We start from the raw sequence: 20,849 nt of genomic DNA, 5'->3' as shown, positions 1-20,849 counted from the left end.
AGAGCAGAAGAGACTAGCTGGCCCCGACGAACAGCTGAGCCGCCTCCACAGCTCAGCTGAGAGAGAGGGAGGGTCCCAGACCAGGGAGGCCTTTTGGAAGTGCAGGATGGGAGGCTCAGGAGGGGGCGGAGCCGGGAGGGGCCTGGGCCAGATAAGCCCACGGGAGCGCAGAGGCCAGGGAGGAAGAGGCTGGCAGTGGGGGAGCAAACCAAGACAGACTCAACGGCTCCTCAAGTTACCCATGTGTGCCCACAGAGAGGGCTCCAAGTGCCGGCTCAGGCACGTGTGCCAAAGGTTCGCCAACATGGGTATAGTCTGTTGTGAGATCCACTGTCTTAGTTTGAATTCATATTTACAGGTACAAAAGATGTTAAATTTATAGGTCCAGGTGAGCTCCATGAATTTCTTTCCTATCAGTTTCTTTGTGAACTTCTTCTAGACATAGATTGTTCCAAATTTGGAATCTATCTCCATCTATCTCCATTCCAAGGATCTAAGATGATTTCCTCTTCTCTGACTCCTTTGATAGAAGGGGAATCCTTCTTGCACTAAAGAGGCATGCAAAATCTTTTCACTGCACCTGCCTGCTTGACTAACAGAATCTTCTGTGGGGGTGGGCAGACCAGAAGGCCTTGGAGATGGTAAAGTTGCAGCAGGAAAAAATCATGTAAAAGCATGGTAAAAGCATTTACATACATGAAAAGGTGCTACCTTATGATTAAATCTTCCCAAGCTTGTTTGTTTGTTTATAGTCTACCTTTTTCGCTGAGACATATTACAAAATTTATTAGTGCAGTAGCATATAATAAACATTGTAATAAGATTGGATTACGAAGTTAGAAAACAATGCAATGCAATATAAGGCAGTATAAGGCATGAGATGAATGCAAAAATTGGATTACAGAAATTAGAAAATAATGCAGTAAACAGAAAAAATACATACCGTAAACAGTGCCATAAACTACATCCCTCATCCCTTTATCAAAGTATCTTCCAAGCAGCGAGGGAGCATAAATACATGCACCCACAAGGATTCACATACAACAACATGACCAAAACTCGTCCCTCAAGTTGAAACATTTCAATTTAAATACCATAACAATACAGCCAGCCAGCCAGCCAGCCAGCAGATAACAACTGCAGCTAACACTGGCACCCTTCCAGTTGATGTTGCTCAGTGCCTACAAATTGCCTATGTTGTAGACTACTGATATATGCTGGTTTTTAATTTAAAAACCAGCTGCTGAAACCACATTAAAGAAAAACACAAAACTGTGCAGAAGCACATTTCAGCAGTTGAGGGCCTGTTGAAAATTTTCCTTGCATACCTATGTGCATTGCTTTTATGAATAGGTAGAAATACATTGGGAAGGCAGTTGTTGAATTGGTAGACTCTGTATAATATATGTGATGTTTCTGTGATGAGTTTGTGCTATGAGACTTGAAGATTTCTCTCATGTTTAGAAGAACAACCCTTTATTAAGTAGAGTTGTACTGTAAATTTTTGTTCACCTGTTTAAATTATATATTTTATGTATTTATTTTATTACATTTCTACCCCGCTCTCCCCAACCCGAAGGTCAGGCTCAGAGTGGCTTACACAATCTAAAATATAATAAAACAATAACCCATTTAAAAATATAATTTAAAATACAGTTTAAAATAGCCCAATAACATCCCTCAATGGCGCTAAAACTCCAAAAATGTCTTTTTAAGCCACTTTCAGTGCAATCCTAAGTGGGGGTGAATGGGTTTAGGAAGCCAACTGACCCTTATGCCGGTGTGTCTCCAAGATCCGCCAGCATAAGGGTCACTGAACCATTCTTGGGCGACAGCCAAGTCAGGCACAGGCCGGTGCCCTTGGGGCGGATCGTGGGGCATGGCCACAAGCTGATGAACAGAATGTTTGCTATTCACAGAATGTGGGAATTCCTAGCTCTGAAGTCATTGTTGCCCCATCCACTTTCTAGGGGAACAACACAAATGTAAAAGGCAGAACACAACATGCTATTTAACATCTTTATACGCCCCCTCACCCAGCTGGTCTGGAGTTTCGGTCTGGGCTGTCATCAGTACGCTGATGACACCCAGCTATTTCTGTCGATGGGCGACCATCCGGATGCTGCCCCCTGATACTTTGGCCAAGTGTCTAGAGGCCATAGCAGAATGGCTGAAGCAGAGTGGGCTGAAATTAAAACCATCGATGACAGAGGTCCTTTGGCTGGATCGGGGAGATGGGTTTGTGAGTGGCCAGTTACTGGCTCTTGATGGTGTGCAATTAACAACCGCTATATCTGTCAAGAGCCTGGGGGCGATCCTAGATGACTCCTTCTCAGTGGAGGCACAGGTCACCAGTATAGCCACAGTGGCATTTTACTAACTCCGCCAGATTAGGCTACTAGTACCCTACTTCTCACTCTGAGGAAGAGGGTGTCTTGCAACATTGGGTGGTTACCACTAGTTCATCTTCGTGGCTTCTGTGCAGTCTTGCATGGGGACTGCGCAGGCTCAGGCCAGCCGTGGAGATCAGACTTCTAAGCTTCCAAAAGCTTCAGAGTGCCAGGAGCGCTCCCCCTCCCCTCCGTCCAGGCACCAGAGCAAGGCGGTTTCCCACCCAAACGATCACATGACGGAGGGGGAGGGAGCGCTCCTCCCCTCAGTTCTCTCTTCGCCGCCACGGAGAGAGGACTAGCTTTGTTTCAGAGCATCTTTTCTGTTACCTCAGATAAGTATTTTCTTCAGGATTTAATTTCTTTTTTGCCAATATGGTTTTATTTAAACAAATGTGCCAAATCTTGCACTTTTAGCAGAGTTGGGCTTTAAACAGATATCCAGGTAATTCAAATCTCCCATGACCACGGTGTCCCGTTCCTTTGAAAATTTTGTAATTTGGTCTAGGAGTGTCTCATCCAAGTCCTCTGCCTGGTTTGGTGGTCGATAGCAGACTCCCACCATAATATCACAATTATTTCTTACTCCTTTTATTTTTACCCATAGACTCTCGACTGGACTTCCATTCTCAGATTCATGTATTTCTTCACAAGTATACACATCTTTGACATATAATGCTACTCCTCCGCCCTTCCTTATCTGTCCATCCCTTTTAAACAAGTTTTGTTTTGGCCAGAAGAAAAATATTGAGAGGGAAGGAGAAACTGAAGAGGAAAACAAGGTTGAGAGGAGAGAGGGTGAAAGCCGGCTCAGATATGAAAGTCAGAATTTTAAGTTTCCTAAAGTAAAAATGAAACTAATTTGCAGCAGAGAGCTGCTTTGCAGCTGCTCTCCCTCTAAACAAGAAACGAACTGGGGAGTGGGCGAGACAGGAAGCTGAAATTTGATCCTGCCTCCCTGAGCAACCAGTGGGAATCACCCAATGTTGCAAGATGCCCTCCTTACCTCAGAGCAGAAGGAACATTCACGGTAAGTAATCAAAGACTCACTCTCCTGCTCTGACCTAGCCACGGTGATCCATGCAATGGTCACCTCCAGACTGAACTACTGTAACTCACTCTAGGCAGGGCTTCCCTTAAGGCTGATCCAGAAACTTCAACTGGTCCAGAATGCAGTGGTGCAGTCTCTTACGGGTAACTCTTATAGAGCACTCTTATAGAGTATTCAAGCAGCTGCACTGGCTCCATATTGAGCACTGGGTCAGGTTTAAGGTTATGGTATTGACCTTTAAAGCCTTGAATGGTCTGGACCATCGTATCTACAAGAGCGCCTCTCCCGATATACCCCTTGAAGAGCTCTTTGCTCTTCTGGAGAAAATCTACTTCTGGAGGGGGCTTTGAAAAGCCCTTCTCTCTACCCGGAAGGGTTCCAGCGGCCATTCCCTACGATCCTCTGTGTCTGCTGGCTCAGGGTGACATATTGCTGTGCAGGGGTTTCCAGCTGCAGTGGACAATGCAACAGCTCGTGGCTTCTTCACCTCCCACATTCTTGCCCATGCACCTGTGGCTAGGTTGTGTGGGTGCCAAACTGAGGGAACATTGTTGGGGTTGATCCCTTCCAATAGCCCACCCTGCAAATGGCACCTTTTCCCAATTGTGAGTGTAGTGTGGGACCTGCATAGGAATGGTGTGTGTGTGGGTCAGGGTGGTGCTGGTCCCCAATAAACAGTGTTAACACAATGGGGCCACACTCATCTTGTGGCTGCTGGGTCATCCCTCACCAAGGGCTCCAGAGGGTGCAGCACCCCAGCAGGTGGTCTGGGTGGCAGAGTGCCTCCTGCCCCAGATGTCCTCCCATACCTGCTTGAGTCCAATGTGCCCCCTAACATCTTCCCTTGCCACAACACCTCCAAGGAACACAACTTCATGGTTGCTGTGAACATTAACATGGTTGCATCCAATAAAAGCCAAAAGACAACACTTTTTCCTGCTGGCTGCCATGTAACCAAACTCTTTAGGAACTGGACTAGTAGCGCCATAGTTATGCCACAGTGAGCCACCGCAGAGCAGGCATGCTTCAGGATTACTCTGTCCGAGTCCGGGAGGTGGGTGGAGCGCAGTGAAGTAGAAATGCTTATCTCAGTGGTGCCTCTAATTCCAGCTTAGGTTGCAGTTATGTTGGACGAGGATCTAGGAGACCCAGCTTCAAATCCCTGCTTAGGCATTAGGTGGCATTAGAACTTGGAGAATATATTTCAGTTTCACATTAGCCACATTTGTGTTGCAGTCCATATAATAAATAAGCCAAAGTCTGGAAAGAATACCAAGACTGTTTTTCCCTTCGTCACCTGAATTGTGCATCTGTGAAGAATAAATTATTCAGAGTTTATATTTACAGTATAAGGAGTCACAAAAATTAATTGTACTTTTTTTCTTGGTAATGTGATTTTTGTGAGAACACATGAAAAAGTGCTGGTAAGATATGCATTTCTGAGTACCTGAACATCAGACCCTTAAAGTAGCCACTCTAAAATCTAACAAAATTATTCAAAATAACCCAGTAATGCAGAAATTACAGGGTATATCATGAAATTGTTGTGAGGAAAAAAGAACAGAATGTTCTGTCATCTTTCACATTGCTTGTTTCCGGTATACATTTTTTATCTTATTAGAATTGGATTATCTGAGGGTTCACAGACATTGGGAGAAGTTCCACATATGACAATAACATCCTTTTATTTAAGCATAAAATCCAAAATTAAAAGATCCTGGCATCCAGGGTCTGTCTAAAAACAATAGCTTGATATAAAAATGTTGGAGAGCCAGCATGGTGTAGTGGTTAAGAGCAGCAGACTTAATCTATAACTCCGGATTTGACACTTGCTGGGTGATCTTGGGCCAGTCACAGTTCTCTCAAAACTCAGCCCATGCAGAGGCAGGCAATGGCAAACTACCTTTGAACTTCTCTTGCCTTCAAAACCCTAGAGGGTCACCATAAGTCCGCTGTGACTTGACAGCATTTTTCACCACTACATAAAAATGTTGCATGCAACTAGTATGGTTGCAGTAAAAATGTCATATAATAATCTGATTTTGAAAATTAACTAAGAGAAAGACAACCCCCTAGTAATCTAATGAAGGTTGGGTATTCTTCTGGAGGCATGGAATGATGAGAGTCATTTGGTCTGATAACCTCCATCGAACTGCCATTTTGCATGAGTTTCAGGGGAGGGGCTGTGGCTCAGTGGCAGAGCATCTGCTTGGCATGCAGAAGGCCTCAGGTTCAATCCCCGGCATCTACAGTTAAAAGGACTAGGCAAGTAGGTGTTGTGAAAGACCTTTGCCAGAGACCCTGGAGAGCTGCTGCTGGTCTGAGTAGATAATTCTGACTTTGATGGACCAAGGGTGTGAGTCTGTATAAGGCAGCTTCGTGTGTTCAAAGGAAAGCAAGCATAGGGAGGGAAAAGTTACTTTGCTCAAGCCTCTGTGAGCTTCTGGAATCCAGGAGTGGGAGATTGGTATGTGTGTGCAGAGGAGTTTCTAAATTGTTTATTTTCCTTTCCGCCTTATGATTCCTCCCTGTTTCAGGGTTTGTTGTTGTAAAGTTAATGACCCGTGCTGGTCATTTTAGCTTCTAGAGAGAGTTCGGGCTTGATTTGATCTGGAACCCACTTATTTGTCTTTTTAGCAGTCCATTGTATCCATAAAACTCCAACACCAGTTTTCAAGTGAATCAACTTTCTTCCTATCAGTTTTCTTTACTGTCCAACTTTCACAGCCATACATAGTAATGGGGAATAACTCCTTTAAATTTCATCAGTAGCTGTTTCAAGTCTTCGCTATTTTCTGTCACTAATGTGGTGTCATCTGCATATCTCAAATTGTTAATGTTCCAAAGGTACAATAGTTTAAGTACTTGTACAAGTAGTATCAGAGGAGCATGCCTATTATTTTGGGTGCTGTAGAACACAGGCAGGATGGTGCTGCTGCAATCGTCTTGTTTGTGGCTTCCTAGAGGCACCTGGTTGGCCACTGTGAACAGACTGCTGGACTTGATGGGCCTTGGTCTGATCCAGCAGGGCCTTTCTTATGTTCTTATGTTAACATAGGTACTACCATATAGTTAATGTTTAGACAATTGCTGACCTAATACTAATTTAGTATTTTGAACATGTCAGAATTCTGTGTTTGTACCTTATTGCATGTTTCATTCATGGAGATGTATCAGATTTGGTTTGAAACTAGAGTGATGAACTGTAGTGTTCATGTTACAGGTATGTCAGTTTGAAGTCACCTCTGGTATATTGCAAATAGTCTCCTTCCAGTTATCATTGAACTCTTCATTTGGTGTTTTACATTCAACTTGTTTTCTTAGTAAAGGATGATGATGATGATTAATTAAAGGACTATTAACTGCCACAAATAAATTGGGTTACAATTACAATTTGTCTAATATATGTCCAGAATTTACTATCCTTTTTGTTGCCAACTATTTATTTATTTATTTACAATATTTATATCGCACCTTTCGACCCCTATCAGGGACACAAGGGGCGGCTAACAGATTAAAAACACATAATATGGCACATCTAAACATGATTAAAACCAAACAAAAACACATCATTAAAACAAAACCAAGCTAAAATAAAAAACCAAAAATTAAAAAGACAACAATTACAACACAGAGTGGAATTGTTATTTAATTAGAGTGGAGTAAAAGTCTTGTTAGTTTTATAAAAGCAACAACAAATTCTGCAGCACTTTAAAGGTTAGCGTTTATTGTGGAATGAAGTTTTGTTGGCAAGGGAATACCAAATCAGATGTAGATTTACAGTTGTTTACTAATAATTTTTATGAAATCGCAAGCACAGCACCCTACTTATGATCATTTTTGTACCTTGTTCTTTTGTAAGAGGTATAAATATGTAAGCCATATTAACTGCCAGAAATAACTTGGATGAATTTATAGGGTTGCTAATGCCTTATATTTCTGAAATGAAAATTATGTCTCTTTGATTTGTAGTTGTTGTTTTATTGTTTTTACTGCATGTAAATGTTTTTATTGTTTTTTATTGTTTATTTATTGTTTTTACTGCATCCAATTACTTTTTCAGTTCTAACTGTATGCTTTCTGATTTAGGTTCAATATTAAAGTGCAATTGCAGATTGTAGCAAGCTTCATGCTCACCGGTGTTTCTGGAGGTGCAAAGTATGCCCAAAATGGACAACTTTTTGGACGCTTTAAACTCACTGAAACGCTTTCTGAAGACACTTTGGCAGGACGACTGGTGATGACCAAAGTCAATGCTGTTTATTTATTGCCAGTCACTAAAGAGAAATCAGTACTAACCCAAGGAACCAAAGAGAAGGTGTATGAAGCAGCAATAGAGGAAAAAACAAAGGAGTATATCTTTTTGAGAATATCCAAGGAATGCTGTGAAGAACTTAATCTTCGAGCAGACTGTGAAATGCAGGTATATTTGGCTGGAAATTTCTTACTATGGTACCTTTTTTTGTAGTTCTCATTATCCTAGGCATATCAGTAACTGTTATTCATCTCAATCACAACATATCTAACACTGATCCTTAGGCTGCATTTGATTCAGCTGAGGTGGGGACTACAGGCAGGGGTAAGTTCTAAGTTTTGCCTTTACTAAACCTAAGCCTAAATCAGCTGAGAAATAACTAAGTGAGGTTTGCTGGGAGAGCATTGTGTTTGTTGTGCCAGAGGGTGAGTGGGTGATTAAAGCTTGATTGCTGTCTTAAAGCTTGATTGCTGCTCCTAAACAGGGGGTGTTTTGATTGGTGCTGGGTGGAGTGTGTGTGTGAAAGGCAGGGGCTGTGAGCATATAAATTGGAAAGGCCCCTGCTCGCCCTGTGGCTCTTAGCCTGAGGATCGTGACTGGGGACGTGTAAGGTGGGTAATAAATCTTGTTATCTTGTTACTCTTGTTAAGAGTGTGGGGTTTAAAAATCAAAGACTAATATAATAATAAATTGATTAATAAAATACCAGTTATGAAGGTAGAAAGCCGGCAGGGGTCGGGGGGCTATCCAGTGTGCTGCATGGAGTGTCACATGTATGATTATCTGCCTGCTGGACAGAAGTCGTGGGTGTGTGCTCGGGGCAGGGAGCTCCTGGCTCTCAGGAAGCGAGTTGCTTCCTTGAGGCCAAGGTAGCTCAACTGGATGAGCTGAGGCAGGCAGAGAGAGAGGTGACTAAGGACTCCGGGGATGAAATAGTCACATCCCAGTCCCAAGGTGACGGCAACCTGCCAGTCACGGATGATGGAGCCCTTGGGGAGGGAGGCCATCTCACTGAGGTAAGGGGATGTGGTACCTTAGAAGGGACCTCTTCCTTGGTGGATGAACAGATATCCTCTCGTACCGAGGATATGCCTCAGGGGGGAGGGGGGCTTCTTGTAGTGGGGGATTCAATCCTTAGGAATGTAGATAGCTGGGTTTCTGGCGGGTGCATGAACTGCAGGGTGACTTGCCTGCCTGGTGCGAAGGTTGCGGACATTACTCATCATATAAGTAGTCTGGTAGATAGTGCTGGGGAGGAGCCAGTGGTTGTGGTGCATGTTGGCACCAACAACGTGGGGAAATGTAGTTCGGAGGTCATGGAACCCAAATTTAGGTTGCTAGGCAGGAGACTAAAAGCCAGGACCTCCAAGGTAGCTTTCTCAGAAATGCTATTTGTTCCACGTGCAGGACCAGCTAGGCAGGCACAGTTGGTGAGTCTCAATGTGTGGATGAGACGGTGGTGCAGGGAAGAGGGCTTTAGATTTTTAAGGAACTGGGCAACATTTTGGGACAAGCCGGGCCTATACAAAAGGGATGGGCTCCACTTGAACCAGGATAGAACCAGACTGCTGGCGCGTAATATAAAAAAGGTGGCAGAACAGCTTTTAAACTGAACCTGGGGGGAAAGCCGACAGGAGCTGAGAAGCATCTGGTTCAGGCAAACTCAGTGCACAAAGGGACAAAGGGAAAATTGCTTCAGATTGCCCACATGGGAATTACTTGGACATGGAAGGGGATGGGGGGGAAATGCTGGATAGCCACTTAAAGATGCCCAAAGGCACTTGCCAGGCAAGTCGAAAGAGAGAAACAGTGTGGAGGTGTTTCTATGCTAATGCTAGAAGCCTCCAAGCAAAAATAGGGGAGTTAGAGTGCATGGTTTTAAGAGAAAACATATAGTCAGCCTTACAGAAACCTGGTGGAGGGGAGAGAACCAGTGGGATAGGGTCATCCCTGGTTACAAACTGTATAGAAATGACAGGGAAGGGCGTATCGGAGGGGGTGTTGCTATGTATATCAAGGAAGGCATAGTGTCTAATAATCTAGAGACCATAAAAAGGGCAGACCCGTCCACAGAATCCTTATGGGTGACGATTCCGGGCCCCAAAGGTGATTTAGTACTGGGTACATCCTATCGGCTTCCTGACCAAATGGCTCAGGGTGATCTTGAGATGGAGAATGAAATTAGGGAAGCATGTAAAGGTAATGAAGTAGTAATAATGGGAGACTTCAATTTCCCTCATATCGATTGGATAAATGTATGCTCCAGTCAAGCCAAAGAGATAAAAATTTTAGACATCCTAAATGACTGTGTCCTCGAACAGTTGGTCATAAACCCAACCAGAGGGGAGGCGATCCTGGATTTAATACTCTGTGGTGCTGCCAGTGACTTGGTGCGGGATGTGGATGTAGTTGAGCCAGTTGGCAATAGTGATCACAGTGGCATCAAATTTATTTTATATGTAAGTGGGAAAGGGACTGGGAAATCTCACACAATTACCTTTGACTTTAAAAGAGGGAACTTCTCTAAAATGAGAAAACTGGTAAAGAGGAAGTTGAAAGGAACAGTTAGGAGGGTTAAATCTCTGGAAAAGGCTTGGGGGTTACTCAAGTCCACATTACTAGAGGCTCAGCTAGATTGTATACCCCAGGTCAGGAAAGGTAGTAATAAGTCCAAGAGGTCACCACCATGGCTAACGGGTAAGGTGAAGGAAGCAATTAGAGAAATAAAGTCTTTTGAGGGGCATATTGCTAAACACATCAAAACAAACAATAAGAAATTCTTTAAGTATATCAGGAGTAGGAAACCAGCTAGGGAAGCGGTTGGACCATTGGATGACAATGGGAGTAAAGGAACTGTAAGGGAGGATAAAGCGATTGCTGAAAAACTAAATGAATTCTTGGTTTCTACAAGAAAAATTGCAAATAGACCCAGTACTAAAGAGAGTGCCAGTGTTCTTGAAGGAGGTCATCATGAAACCCCTCATAAAGACACCAACCCTGGATCTGAATGATGTTAACAATTATAAACCCATAGCAGATATGTATTTATTTTAAACTGTTGTAGTGGTTAAGAGTGTCAGACTAGTATCTGGGAGATCTTGGGTCAGTCACATTTTCTCAGCCTAACCTACTTCACAGGGTTGTTATGAAGATAAAATAGAGGAGAGGAGAATGGTGTAAGCTACTTTGGGTCCCCATTGGGGAGAAAGGCAGAGTACAAATGAATTAAATAAATAAATAAATAAGCCTTATATTATTTAAGTCTTCAAGGTAGTTTACAATATACGTATTAGTCAAATTTTCCCATCAAAGAACAAGAGACGAAATCTTACGGGTGTAAAGAGACAATCCACTTATAATGGGAAGGAAATACAAGTCTTCTCTGATTTACCGGCTAGTTTTATACAAAAGAGAAAACAATTTGATGACCTGAGAACCATATTACATAAGAGACAAATTTGGTTTCGCTGGATAGCACTGTATGCTTTAAATATTTCACTACCATCAGGAAGGAGAATAGTCAGAAACAAAGGCTGATCAGTTAATTGAAGAACTCCTTTATCAACCCACATCATCTCCCAGAAACCGGAGAGAGGCCCAGACCCTGACAGAAGATCAACAGATTGTGGAAGAAATCCAACTGAGAAGACTTGAGAGAAGACAAGGACTGTGAGGGGCAATTTTTCAGCTATCCCAATTGGAACCCTTGATACCCAGTCAAGAACAACAAGAGATAAAAGAGCTGCTCAGCATGATCAAGACTATCCTCTCTCTGGATGGGCTACAGAAGATTGATCAAGATAAGGAAATACAACAAGTGCTACCTTTGGCTATAGATAGTCCCCCAGGTCAAGAAGACGATGAACAAAAGCTAGATGAATCAGCCGCAAGTGGTTAAGATGGAACAATTGAAGATAATGACGATCCATATAATGGCTTAAATTCTCCCGCAAAAAGAAAGAAAACGTTTCATAAACTTTTGAAATTATCTCCTTCCATGGAGGTTTTTAAGAAGAGGTCAGATGGCCATCTGTCAGCAATGCTGATTCTGTGACCTTAGGCAGATGATGAGAGGGAGGGCATCTTGGCCATCTTCTGGTCACTGGGTGTGTGTGTTGGGGGGTAGTTGTGAATGTCCTGCATTGTGCAGGGGGTTGGACTAGATGACCCTGGTGGTCCCTTCCAACTCTATGATTCTATGATTTTAAACAGGCCAGTGGTCTTTTCATGCCAACTGGGGTCCTCGATAGCATCACTACCTCATCCGCATAAAGGAGGATCGGAATATTTTGATGCACCAGTTTAGGAGGATGGAAGGCCATAGACAGGAGGCTCCTTTTTCTTATACACGCTCTGCATGTGCAGATGGCAATCAGAGTAAGGTACAATAGATATGGGCACCTTACAGAACCAATTGAAACATCTAAAGAAGTCAGGCAAGGTTGTCTTCTGGCACCCATGCTTTTTATCTACTTTATCAATAATTTGGCTTGTTGCCTGAATTCAGCAATTCAGGCAACAAGCCAAATTATTGATGTAGTAGATAAAAAGCATGGGTGCCAGAAGACAACCTTGCCTGACTTCTTTAGATGTTTCAATTGGTTCTGTAAGGTGCCCATATCTATTGTACCTTACTCTGATTGCCATCTGCACATGCAGAGCGTGTATAAGAAAAAGGAGCCTCCTGTCTATGGAAGAAGCTTCCATTTTGGCCCATAGCCGGGACCTTGAGATCAAATCGAAAGCTGCCTTAAAGTCTACAAAGGTGGCGTATAGCGAGGTCAAATTCTTAGAGCTATATTTTTCTATTAGGTGTTGAAGAATTAGACGATGATCAATTGTACCTCTACCTTCTCTAAAACCTGCCTGAGCCTGCACAATAACCTTCTCCTGATCTAACCACACAACTAACTTATCAAGCAAGTGTCTGGCATATAACTTGCTGATAAATCGGCCCTGAGCAAATTGGCTTCTCCAAAAATAAATCAACTTTGGATCACTGTCTGATCCTGGCCACTCTTGCAGAAAAGTACATGAAACTGGGCAGTAAGAAACTCTACGTCGCCTTTATTGACTTAAAGACTGCATTTGACTCGATCAACAGAGACGTTCTCTGGTCTAAGCTGTTGAATTTAGGAATTGATCTGCGTCTTTTATTCCTTTTAAAGAAACTACACTCATCCACAACGAGCCAAGTTAAATTTTCCTCAAACGGCAGCCTCACTGGGAAAATTCCATTAAATAAAGGTATGAAGCAAGGTTGCATTCTTGCTCCCCTTCTTTTTAATTTGTTTCTGTCAGACTTGGCTTGTTTTTTAGACCCTATCAATGGACACCCGCCAAAATTAGGTGGCAAAACAATCCCTATCTTATTATATGCCGACGATACTGCCATTTTATCCTATACCAAAATTGGACTCAAACGCTATTTAGTAGCTTTTGAGAAATATTGCCAGCTAAATTTTCTCAAAATAAATTATTCTAAGTCCAATGTTTTAGTTTTTTCTAAGAAGTGGTCGCCCTCCAGCTGGCGCATTGGGAAGGCCAAAATCCAACAGGTTAAGAGTTTTAAATATCTGGGCATTTCTTTTAATTATAATTGTAAATGGGCAGTACACAGAAGTAGAATCACTAAATTAGGGAAAATATCTGCGAGTCAATTGAAGTCCTTTTTCTTTTATAAGGGCAACCAATACATCCCTTCCACAATTAAGGTGTTTAACTCTAAAATTTTACCCCAGGTCTTGTATGGTATCCCTATCTGGGTAAATGCTTTTAATCGCGATTTAGAATCTCTTCAAGCCAATTTTTTTAGACATATTTTGGGTTTCCCTCGTGTGTCCTACTACGCAATCATCTCTGAACTAGGCCAAAACCTGTGCGAAACCAAGGCCTGGTTATTAACCGTTACTGGCTTAAACTATATTTTAGAGCGGAGCAAGGTTCCCTTTTATCTCTATTATTAAAAGAACTTCATAATACATCCTGGGACAACTTGATATTGACTAAAATAAGATCAATCGGAGTCTCTCTTGATGACTTGGTTCCATATACAGAGGAGCACATTTTTAAAATAATCAAACATCGTCTTTTAGATACAGAGTTACAATGGTTGCATCCTACTCAACCTTTTGTCTGCTCCTCAGCAATGTTGTGCCTTTTGAATAAAACAGACAGTATTCCCCATTATTTTTATAATTTGGATATACCTACTCTCCGTAGAGCTTTCTCTCTTGCCAGGGTCAATGCCTTCCCATCTAGGATACTGTATGGAAGGTTCCATCAAATCCCAATTCATGAACAGACTTGCCCCTGTAATTCAAATTCCTTGGATACAATTGAACATATTTTATGTGATTGCCCTCTATATGAAACACCTCGTAGAAAATGGTTAAAAAACTGGTTACATCCCAAGTTTTACCTGTCTAATAAAGGTAAATGTCAATTTTTAATGAATGATTCAGTTCCAGAGGTTACTGTGGATGTCGCCAGTTTTTTAGTAGAAGTGCTAAATGTCCAAAAACGTATAACCTCTGATATCTGATGTTACTGGCTATGATTTTATCTTATCGGTTTTAAGATTTATGACCATTGTTCGTATCAATTGTAACAATTTATATGCCATTAAAGGTTTATGAAAATGAAAAGAACTTGCTGATAATGCTTAATATTCAAAACAAGTAATTCCAACTGTATATATGATAGTTGTTGTCTCGTCCAGCACCTGGAGCTCAGTCCCCAGGCCCCTTTTGAGTAGTGACAACAGAACTCTTAATGTCCATGAGATTACGTCTTTATTATTTCTTCACACAAATGCATAAGGATTAATCTCTCAACTCACACATCGCTGAACAGGAAGTAGATGCAGAACATATCTAGAGTCTGTGAAAAAACAGATGAATTGGGAGCCTCCTTTCTCTTATGTCTCGGTCTTGGTAGAACAAAGGATTTCAATTTACCCGGGCCGGAGGGAATTGTGGGAAGAAGAAGCTCTGATAGCCAATTAGCATGCAGTTCAGAAACATCTGACCTAGTGTTGGTCTGGACTACATTTCCCACGATTCTAAGTCTTAAAGGGCTAACTACTACAAACATTTTCTATGTAACATTTCGCGTTCTGCTGGGGCAGCACACTCCCCGCCTGGAATTCTTATGAATTCCACTAACTGCATGCATACTATGGTTAATATAACAAGTCTAACTGGGATTATACAATACTACACACAACTAGGTTGCATATCCAAAGAACATGCACACGGTCTAACAGGATTCACCGGAATTATTCTTTGGCGCACAAAAGCACCACTTCAGTGATTGGTCTGGGAAGAGTCTTGGCGCCATCTGGCTTGATGACGCATACTTCGACCTTGCGAACTCGCCCGTCTGCGCTTGGCATGGCCTTCTCCACAAGTCCCATAGCCATGCATTCCGAGGAGCTTCCTTGTCTTTCAACAGGACCACATCTCCCTCGTGTAGATCAGGTGTAGAGGTTTTCCACTTGTGGCGGCCTTGCAGAAGTGGGAGGTATTCTTGTCGCCATCGCTTCCAGAAGGTGTCAGCTAGCACCTGAACCTGTCGCCATTGCTGCTTGTGCAAGTCTTTAGCGACAAAATCCCCTGGGGGTGCTGGCCAGTCTCCAGTCTTCTGCGTCAGCAAGGTGGCTGGTGTCAGTACCGTCGGGTAGTCAGGATCTGAGGAAACCGGAACCAAGGGTCTGGCGTTGATGATAGCGGCAACTTCCGCCAGAAGGGTAGTTAGGACTTCGTGGGAGAGTAACTGAGTTCCCATCAGCATGGAATCTAGGATGCGACGTGCTACTCCTATCATGCATTCCCATACACCTCCCATATGGGATGCATGGGGTGGGTTGAATGTCCATGTACAGTCCTGGGAGATCAAGTAGGAGCTGAGGGCTGGATCAAAGTCTGCAGTCCCTCGTATCCCCAGCTCTCTGCAGGCTCCCACGAAGTTTGTGCCACGGTCGGAACGGAGCATCTTGATAGGTCCGCGCATGGCGAGGAATCGTCTGAGGGTGTTAATGAAGCTGGAACCATCCAAGGACTTGATCACTTCAATATGAACAGCTCGTATGCTCAGGCATGTGAAAAGCACCGCCCATCGCTTGTTACAAGCTTGTCCTCCTCTCGTCCTGCGTGCAACTACGTTCCAGGGTCCAAAGACGTCGAGCCCTACGTTGGTGAAGGGAGGGTCCATGCTGAGTCGATCCGCTGGCAAGTCTGCCATCAGCTAGTGCTGATGCTTCCCTCTGAGCTTGCGACACTTTACGCACTGGTTAATGATGGCTGCTATGCATCGTTTCGCGCCCACAATCCATAGTCCAGCTGCTCTGACGGCGCCTTCTGTGAAATGCCGTCCCTGGTGGTGGACTGATTCATGATAATACTTCACCAAAAGGATGGTGATATGCTGCCGTGCTGGAAGGACGATGGGGTTCTTTATTGTTGAGGCTAGATCCGTTCTGTTCAAACGCCCACCCACTTTCAACAGCTCGTCGTCGAGGTAGACATTTAACTTAACGAGGGTTCTGGTCTTCGGGATTGCTCTCCCGCTCTCGAGGCACCTGATTTCCTCTGAGTAGGCCTGGAGCTGCATGCTTGACAGAATCAGCCGTTCTGCGCGATGTCGTTCGTCTGTTGACACTGTCTCAGAGTTTCTGTGGCGGACAAAGTGGATCAGGCGGGCTACTCCCCGAACGAGCGCTGCCCAGGTGGAGTAGCGGTGGAAACGTTGTGTCCCTAACTGGAGTCCTGTCCTCGCTTCAGTCCACATGCAGGAAACTTCGGGCCTCACGTCAGTATCCTGATCTGGGGCTAAGAGGTCATACCTCGTCTCGGGCCGGTTGGGGCTGTCTGGATCCCGAAGGAACTGTGGGCCTGTCAGCCACATAGACTTTGCCAGCAATGATGCCGGGATTGACCGGGTCGCGTGATCTGCTGGGTTCAGGTCCGTGGACACATAGCGCCATTGGCTTGGTTCCGTGGACTTCCTGATTCACTCCACTCGGTTGGCCACGTACACGTAAAACCTCTGGCTTTGGTTATGAATGTAGCCCAGCACCACTTTGCTGTCTGTGTAGAAGGTGGTGACTGTGAGCTCGAGACCTATCTCTTTAGTTAGGAGCTCTGCCAGCTCTACGGCCAGCACGGCCCCACACAATTCTAATCTGGGAATGGTGTGTCCTTGACGTGGCACCAGTTTTGCCTTTTCCATGACGAAGCCCACATGGATATGACTTTTTTTGTCGGTGACTCTCAGGTATGCAACGGCCGCTATGGCTTTAGTAGATGCATCTGAGAAGATGTGCAGTTCTCTAAGGGTGGCGCTGGCAGGTGAAGTCGGCACATAGGGGCGGCATATGTTCACGTCCTGCAGGCTCTGAAGGGAGTTTCGCCAAGCTTGCCACTCCTGGATCTGATCGGGGGAAAGCGGCTCATCCCAGTCCTTTGTTCTCAGGGAAAGCGCACGAAGGAAAAGCCTCCCTTGGATGGTCACTGGAGCTGCGAACCCCAGGGGATCAAACAGGCTGTTCACTGTTGAGAGGACGCCTCGCCGAGTGAACTGCTTCTCGTGTCCCGGTACGTGAAAGGTGAAGGTGTCCTTTATGATGTCCCAACTCAACCCCAAGCTGCGCTGGATGAGTGACATGTTGGTATCTAATTCTAGGTCCTTTATACCTTTTGCCTGATCCTCTGGGTCGAAGGCCTATAGCACCTGCATACAGTTGGATGCGATCTTGTGCAATCTAAGGTTAGCCACCGCCAACATTTTTTGCGTCCTCTTTAACAGGTCGATGGCCTCGGCTGCAGTAGATACAGACTTCAATCCATCATCCACGTAGAAGTCCCGTTCCACGAATCGTCTAGCTTCGGAGCCAAACTCCATCTCCCCCAGCTTTGCCGTCTGCTGTAAACCGTAGTTGGCAATAGCTGGAGATGACCCATTTCCAAAGACATGCACTCTCATGCGATACTCTGAAATCTGTTGGTTGTGCTGTTCATCACTGAACCACAAGAAGCTCAGATAATTGCGGTGGTCCTCTCTAACAAGGAAGGAGTAAAACATCTGCTGAATGTCGGCCATTACAGCTATCGCTTCCTTCCTGAAGCACAGGAGAACATCGATCAGACTGTTGGTTAGGTCTGGTCCCGTGAGGAGGACCTTGTTTAATGAGAAACCCTGGAACTGTGCGCTGGCGTCAAACACTACTCTGATCTGACCAGGTTTCTGTGGGTGGTACACTCCAAAGAAGGGAAGATACCAGCATTCTTCTCCCTCTTTCAGTGGTGGTGCAAGTTCAGCACGGGCATTCGTTAGCATCTTGTCCATGAAATCCACGAAGTGAGCCTTCATGTCTGGCTTGCGTGCTAAAGTCCTGCGCAGTGTGAGGAGTCGTGTTCGTGCCTGCTCGCGGTTGTTGGGTAGTCGTCTGGGTGTTCGAAAGGGGAGTGGTGCGACCCAACTTCCTTCCTTATTCTTTTCGAGGTCTGACTCCATCAGCTTCAGGAACTGTTTGTCTTCAATGGACAAGGCTGGCTCATTGTCGTCCTTGGTCACCTGGAATACTGTGGAGCCTAAGGTATAGAGACTTTTCTCAGTGATTGTGAAATGATCCGGGCATGGCTTCCCATGAGAAACACGGCCATTGTCCAGGATGTTCGTGGCAAAGATGCTGACAGTGGCTGGGGTTTGGAGGCGGTCCACACACACGTTCCCCATGATAACCCATCCCAGTTCCAATTTCTGAGCATGCGGAGAGCCGGGAGGACCTCTGACCTGTTCGTGGCATAAGAACAGGTCAGAGCAATCCATTCCCAGCAGCAGCAGGATTTGCGCTTCGGGGTCCAGGTCAGGTATGTGGTCAGCAATTGGCCGCAGATGAGGGTGGCAGAGTGCGACATCTGGTGTGGGAATCTGTCCGCGGCCATTGGGTAGCGCATCACATTCTAATAGCGTTGGGAGATGGAACTGAGCACCACTTTCCAGTGCTTCAATCTGGAATCCACTGGCTGTCCTCCCCGCCGTGAGCTGGACACCAGCACACGTTTTGAGGGTGTACTGTATCTCGTCACCATCCAGGTGGAAGAGCTGGAAGAATGCAGGACTGGCTAGCGAACGATTACTTTGCCCATCGAGCACCACATACATCTTCACAGCCTCGTCAGGGCGTTCCGTAGGGAAAACTCTAGCAAGGCACACTTGATGACAGGTTCTCTGCTTCGTTGGAGCACCACAGATACGAGTACACTGGGTGCTAACAGCATTGTCCTGAGTAGGGGCAGTAGTCACTGCCGTCGCCATTGCAGGGAGACTCGTTGCAGGCTCCAGTGATGCCTGTGTGGTGGTGCCCATCATAGGGTGTTGTGACAAGATGAGGTCAGCATGAAGAGCTGTGGGATGCTTGTCGCTGCCACAGGCCGAACACAGAATGCTGATTGGACAATCCCTAGCCAAGTGGTCCTTAGACTCGCAGCACTTGTAACACAATCTGTATTCCTTCACCAGAGCCTTCCGCTCGTCCAGCCCTTTCTGCCTGAACTCTCTGCACTTATTGAGCGAGTGTGGCTTCTTGTGCAGTGGGCAGAAAGCTCCCACAGGCCTCTCCGTCTTAGGTCGCAGCGTAGCAGCTGAGACTTCCGTCTTCTGCACAGAGATAGTGGCCTTGACTTTCGTGTCTCTGGATGCCAACTTCTCTTCATGAGCTCTGCCGTAGAGTTTATCCAAACCAGTGTGAGGGTCAGTCCTGTCTCTCGCTGTTCCCCTAATGAAGTCAACGAGAAACGAAAAGGGGGGGTAGGCATTATTGTTGTTCACCTTGAAGGTAGCCACTTCTGTGCCCCACTTCTCTCGCAGCAAGAGAGGCAGCTTGTCAATAATCCTGTCCTGTCCGCTGAATTGATCCAAACACACGAGACCGGACAGCTGTGGATTCTTCTTGGCCGCCTCCACCTCCAGCAGGACATCCAGTAGGTCCCATAGTTTGGGAGTGTCTTTCAAAGTCAGTTTAGGGAAGTCCTTCAGTTTCCGCAAGAAAACATTTTCGATGTCTGTAGGTCTGCCATAGTGTTCGTCAAGCTTTGCCACACTGTCCTGAGTGCCATTTCAGGGTTCTCGACGTGCACTGCATAGTGTCGCTTGGCTGCATCCGAAGAAGCTGGCCCCAGCCATGCGATCAAGAGCGTTAACTCCTCATCTGCTCGCAATCCCATCTCCCCTGTGACCCTCTGGTAGATGACCTTCCACAAGAAGTAGTCCTGTGAACCTAAACCCAGATGCTGAAGGCTTCCGTGGTTAATTGGGGTGGCTGAAGAAGGACCGAAACAGGCAGTGACCGGTATCCTGTACCACTACCAAAATGGAGACCAGCCTTAAGAACTTGAGTTAAATGAAAATATTTGAAAGCCAAAAACGGAGATCAGCTTAAAAAACTTGACTTACTTGAAAGAAAGGCAAAGAGAATGATTTTGCGCCCATGTGATATCATTTAAATGTCTTTATTGTAGGATAAGTACTGTGTATGGTTATATACACTTTTTTGATATATTTATGTTCAACATTATGAATATAATAATGTGATTATAACATAATTCTCATACTAAAGAATATTTTTGTAAAAATTTATTACTTGTTCTTTTTTAAATAGAGTCTACAACTGTTTACTTGACAATGCTTAATAAGCTTATCGGCCTGTAATTTGCTGGCTCATCTCTCCTCCCTTTCTTAAAAAATGGAACCACCACCGCCATCCCTCAGTCTTGCGGAATGTGCCTGGTAGCATCAATATATGTGGCTGTCTAGCAGAAAATGTTTTAAATAAAGGCCACAAGAACACACTGAAGGCATTTTTTTTCTCATCAAGTGAAGTTAGCAATGTCACTTTCCAATCAATCTGTTGAAAAATTGTGCATGAATCCTAATGTTCTCATTTAACTTTTATAATTAGTATACATACTGATTATACTGCTGTGTAGTTGGGTTGTGTATGTTTCTAAAAACAGTAATCAAGGCCAATAATTGATTAGATCAAGAAATGTTCCTGAAATACAAAATGAGATGTGTCATTACTAAGATAGACTTGGTTTTCCTTTATAAGGTATTGTAACAAACTTAAGGGGTTTCTCTATAACACTGCATT

General features: G+C 44.5%; 1 protein-coding gene across 2 annotated transcripts in view; it reads left to right on the top strand.

Moving 5' to 3' along the window:
* The window catches only part of HELZ (helicase with zinc finger), a 217,260-nt gene that overhangs the window by 95,176 nt on the left and 101,235 nt on the right, over positions 1-20,849 (top strand). For both annotated transcript variants that reach the window (XM_056851923.1, XM_056851917.1), the window contains exon 12: positions 7,531-7,864. In XM_056851923.1, the coding sequence (XP_056707901.1) occupies positions 7,531-7,864 (334 nt within the window). The remainder of the gene's footprint in view (positions 1-7,530; positions 7,865-20,849) is intronic.

Source organism: Euleptes europaea, chromosome 1, assembly GCF_029931775.1.
Source record: "Euleptes europaea isolate rEulEur1 chromosome 1, rEulEur1.hap1, whole genome shotgun sequence".
In the NCBI taxonomy this organism is placed as follows: Eukaryota; Metazoa; Chordata; class Lepidosauria; order Squamata; family Sphaerodactylidae; genus Euleptes; species Euleptes europaea.
The sequence above is the reverse complement of the archived record's forward strand: the minus strand, read 5'-3'. Positions and strand labels throughout refer to the sequence as shown.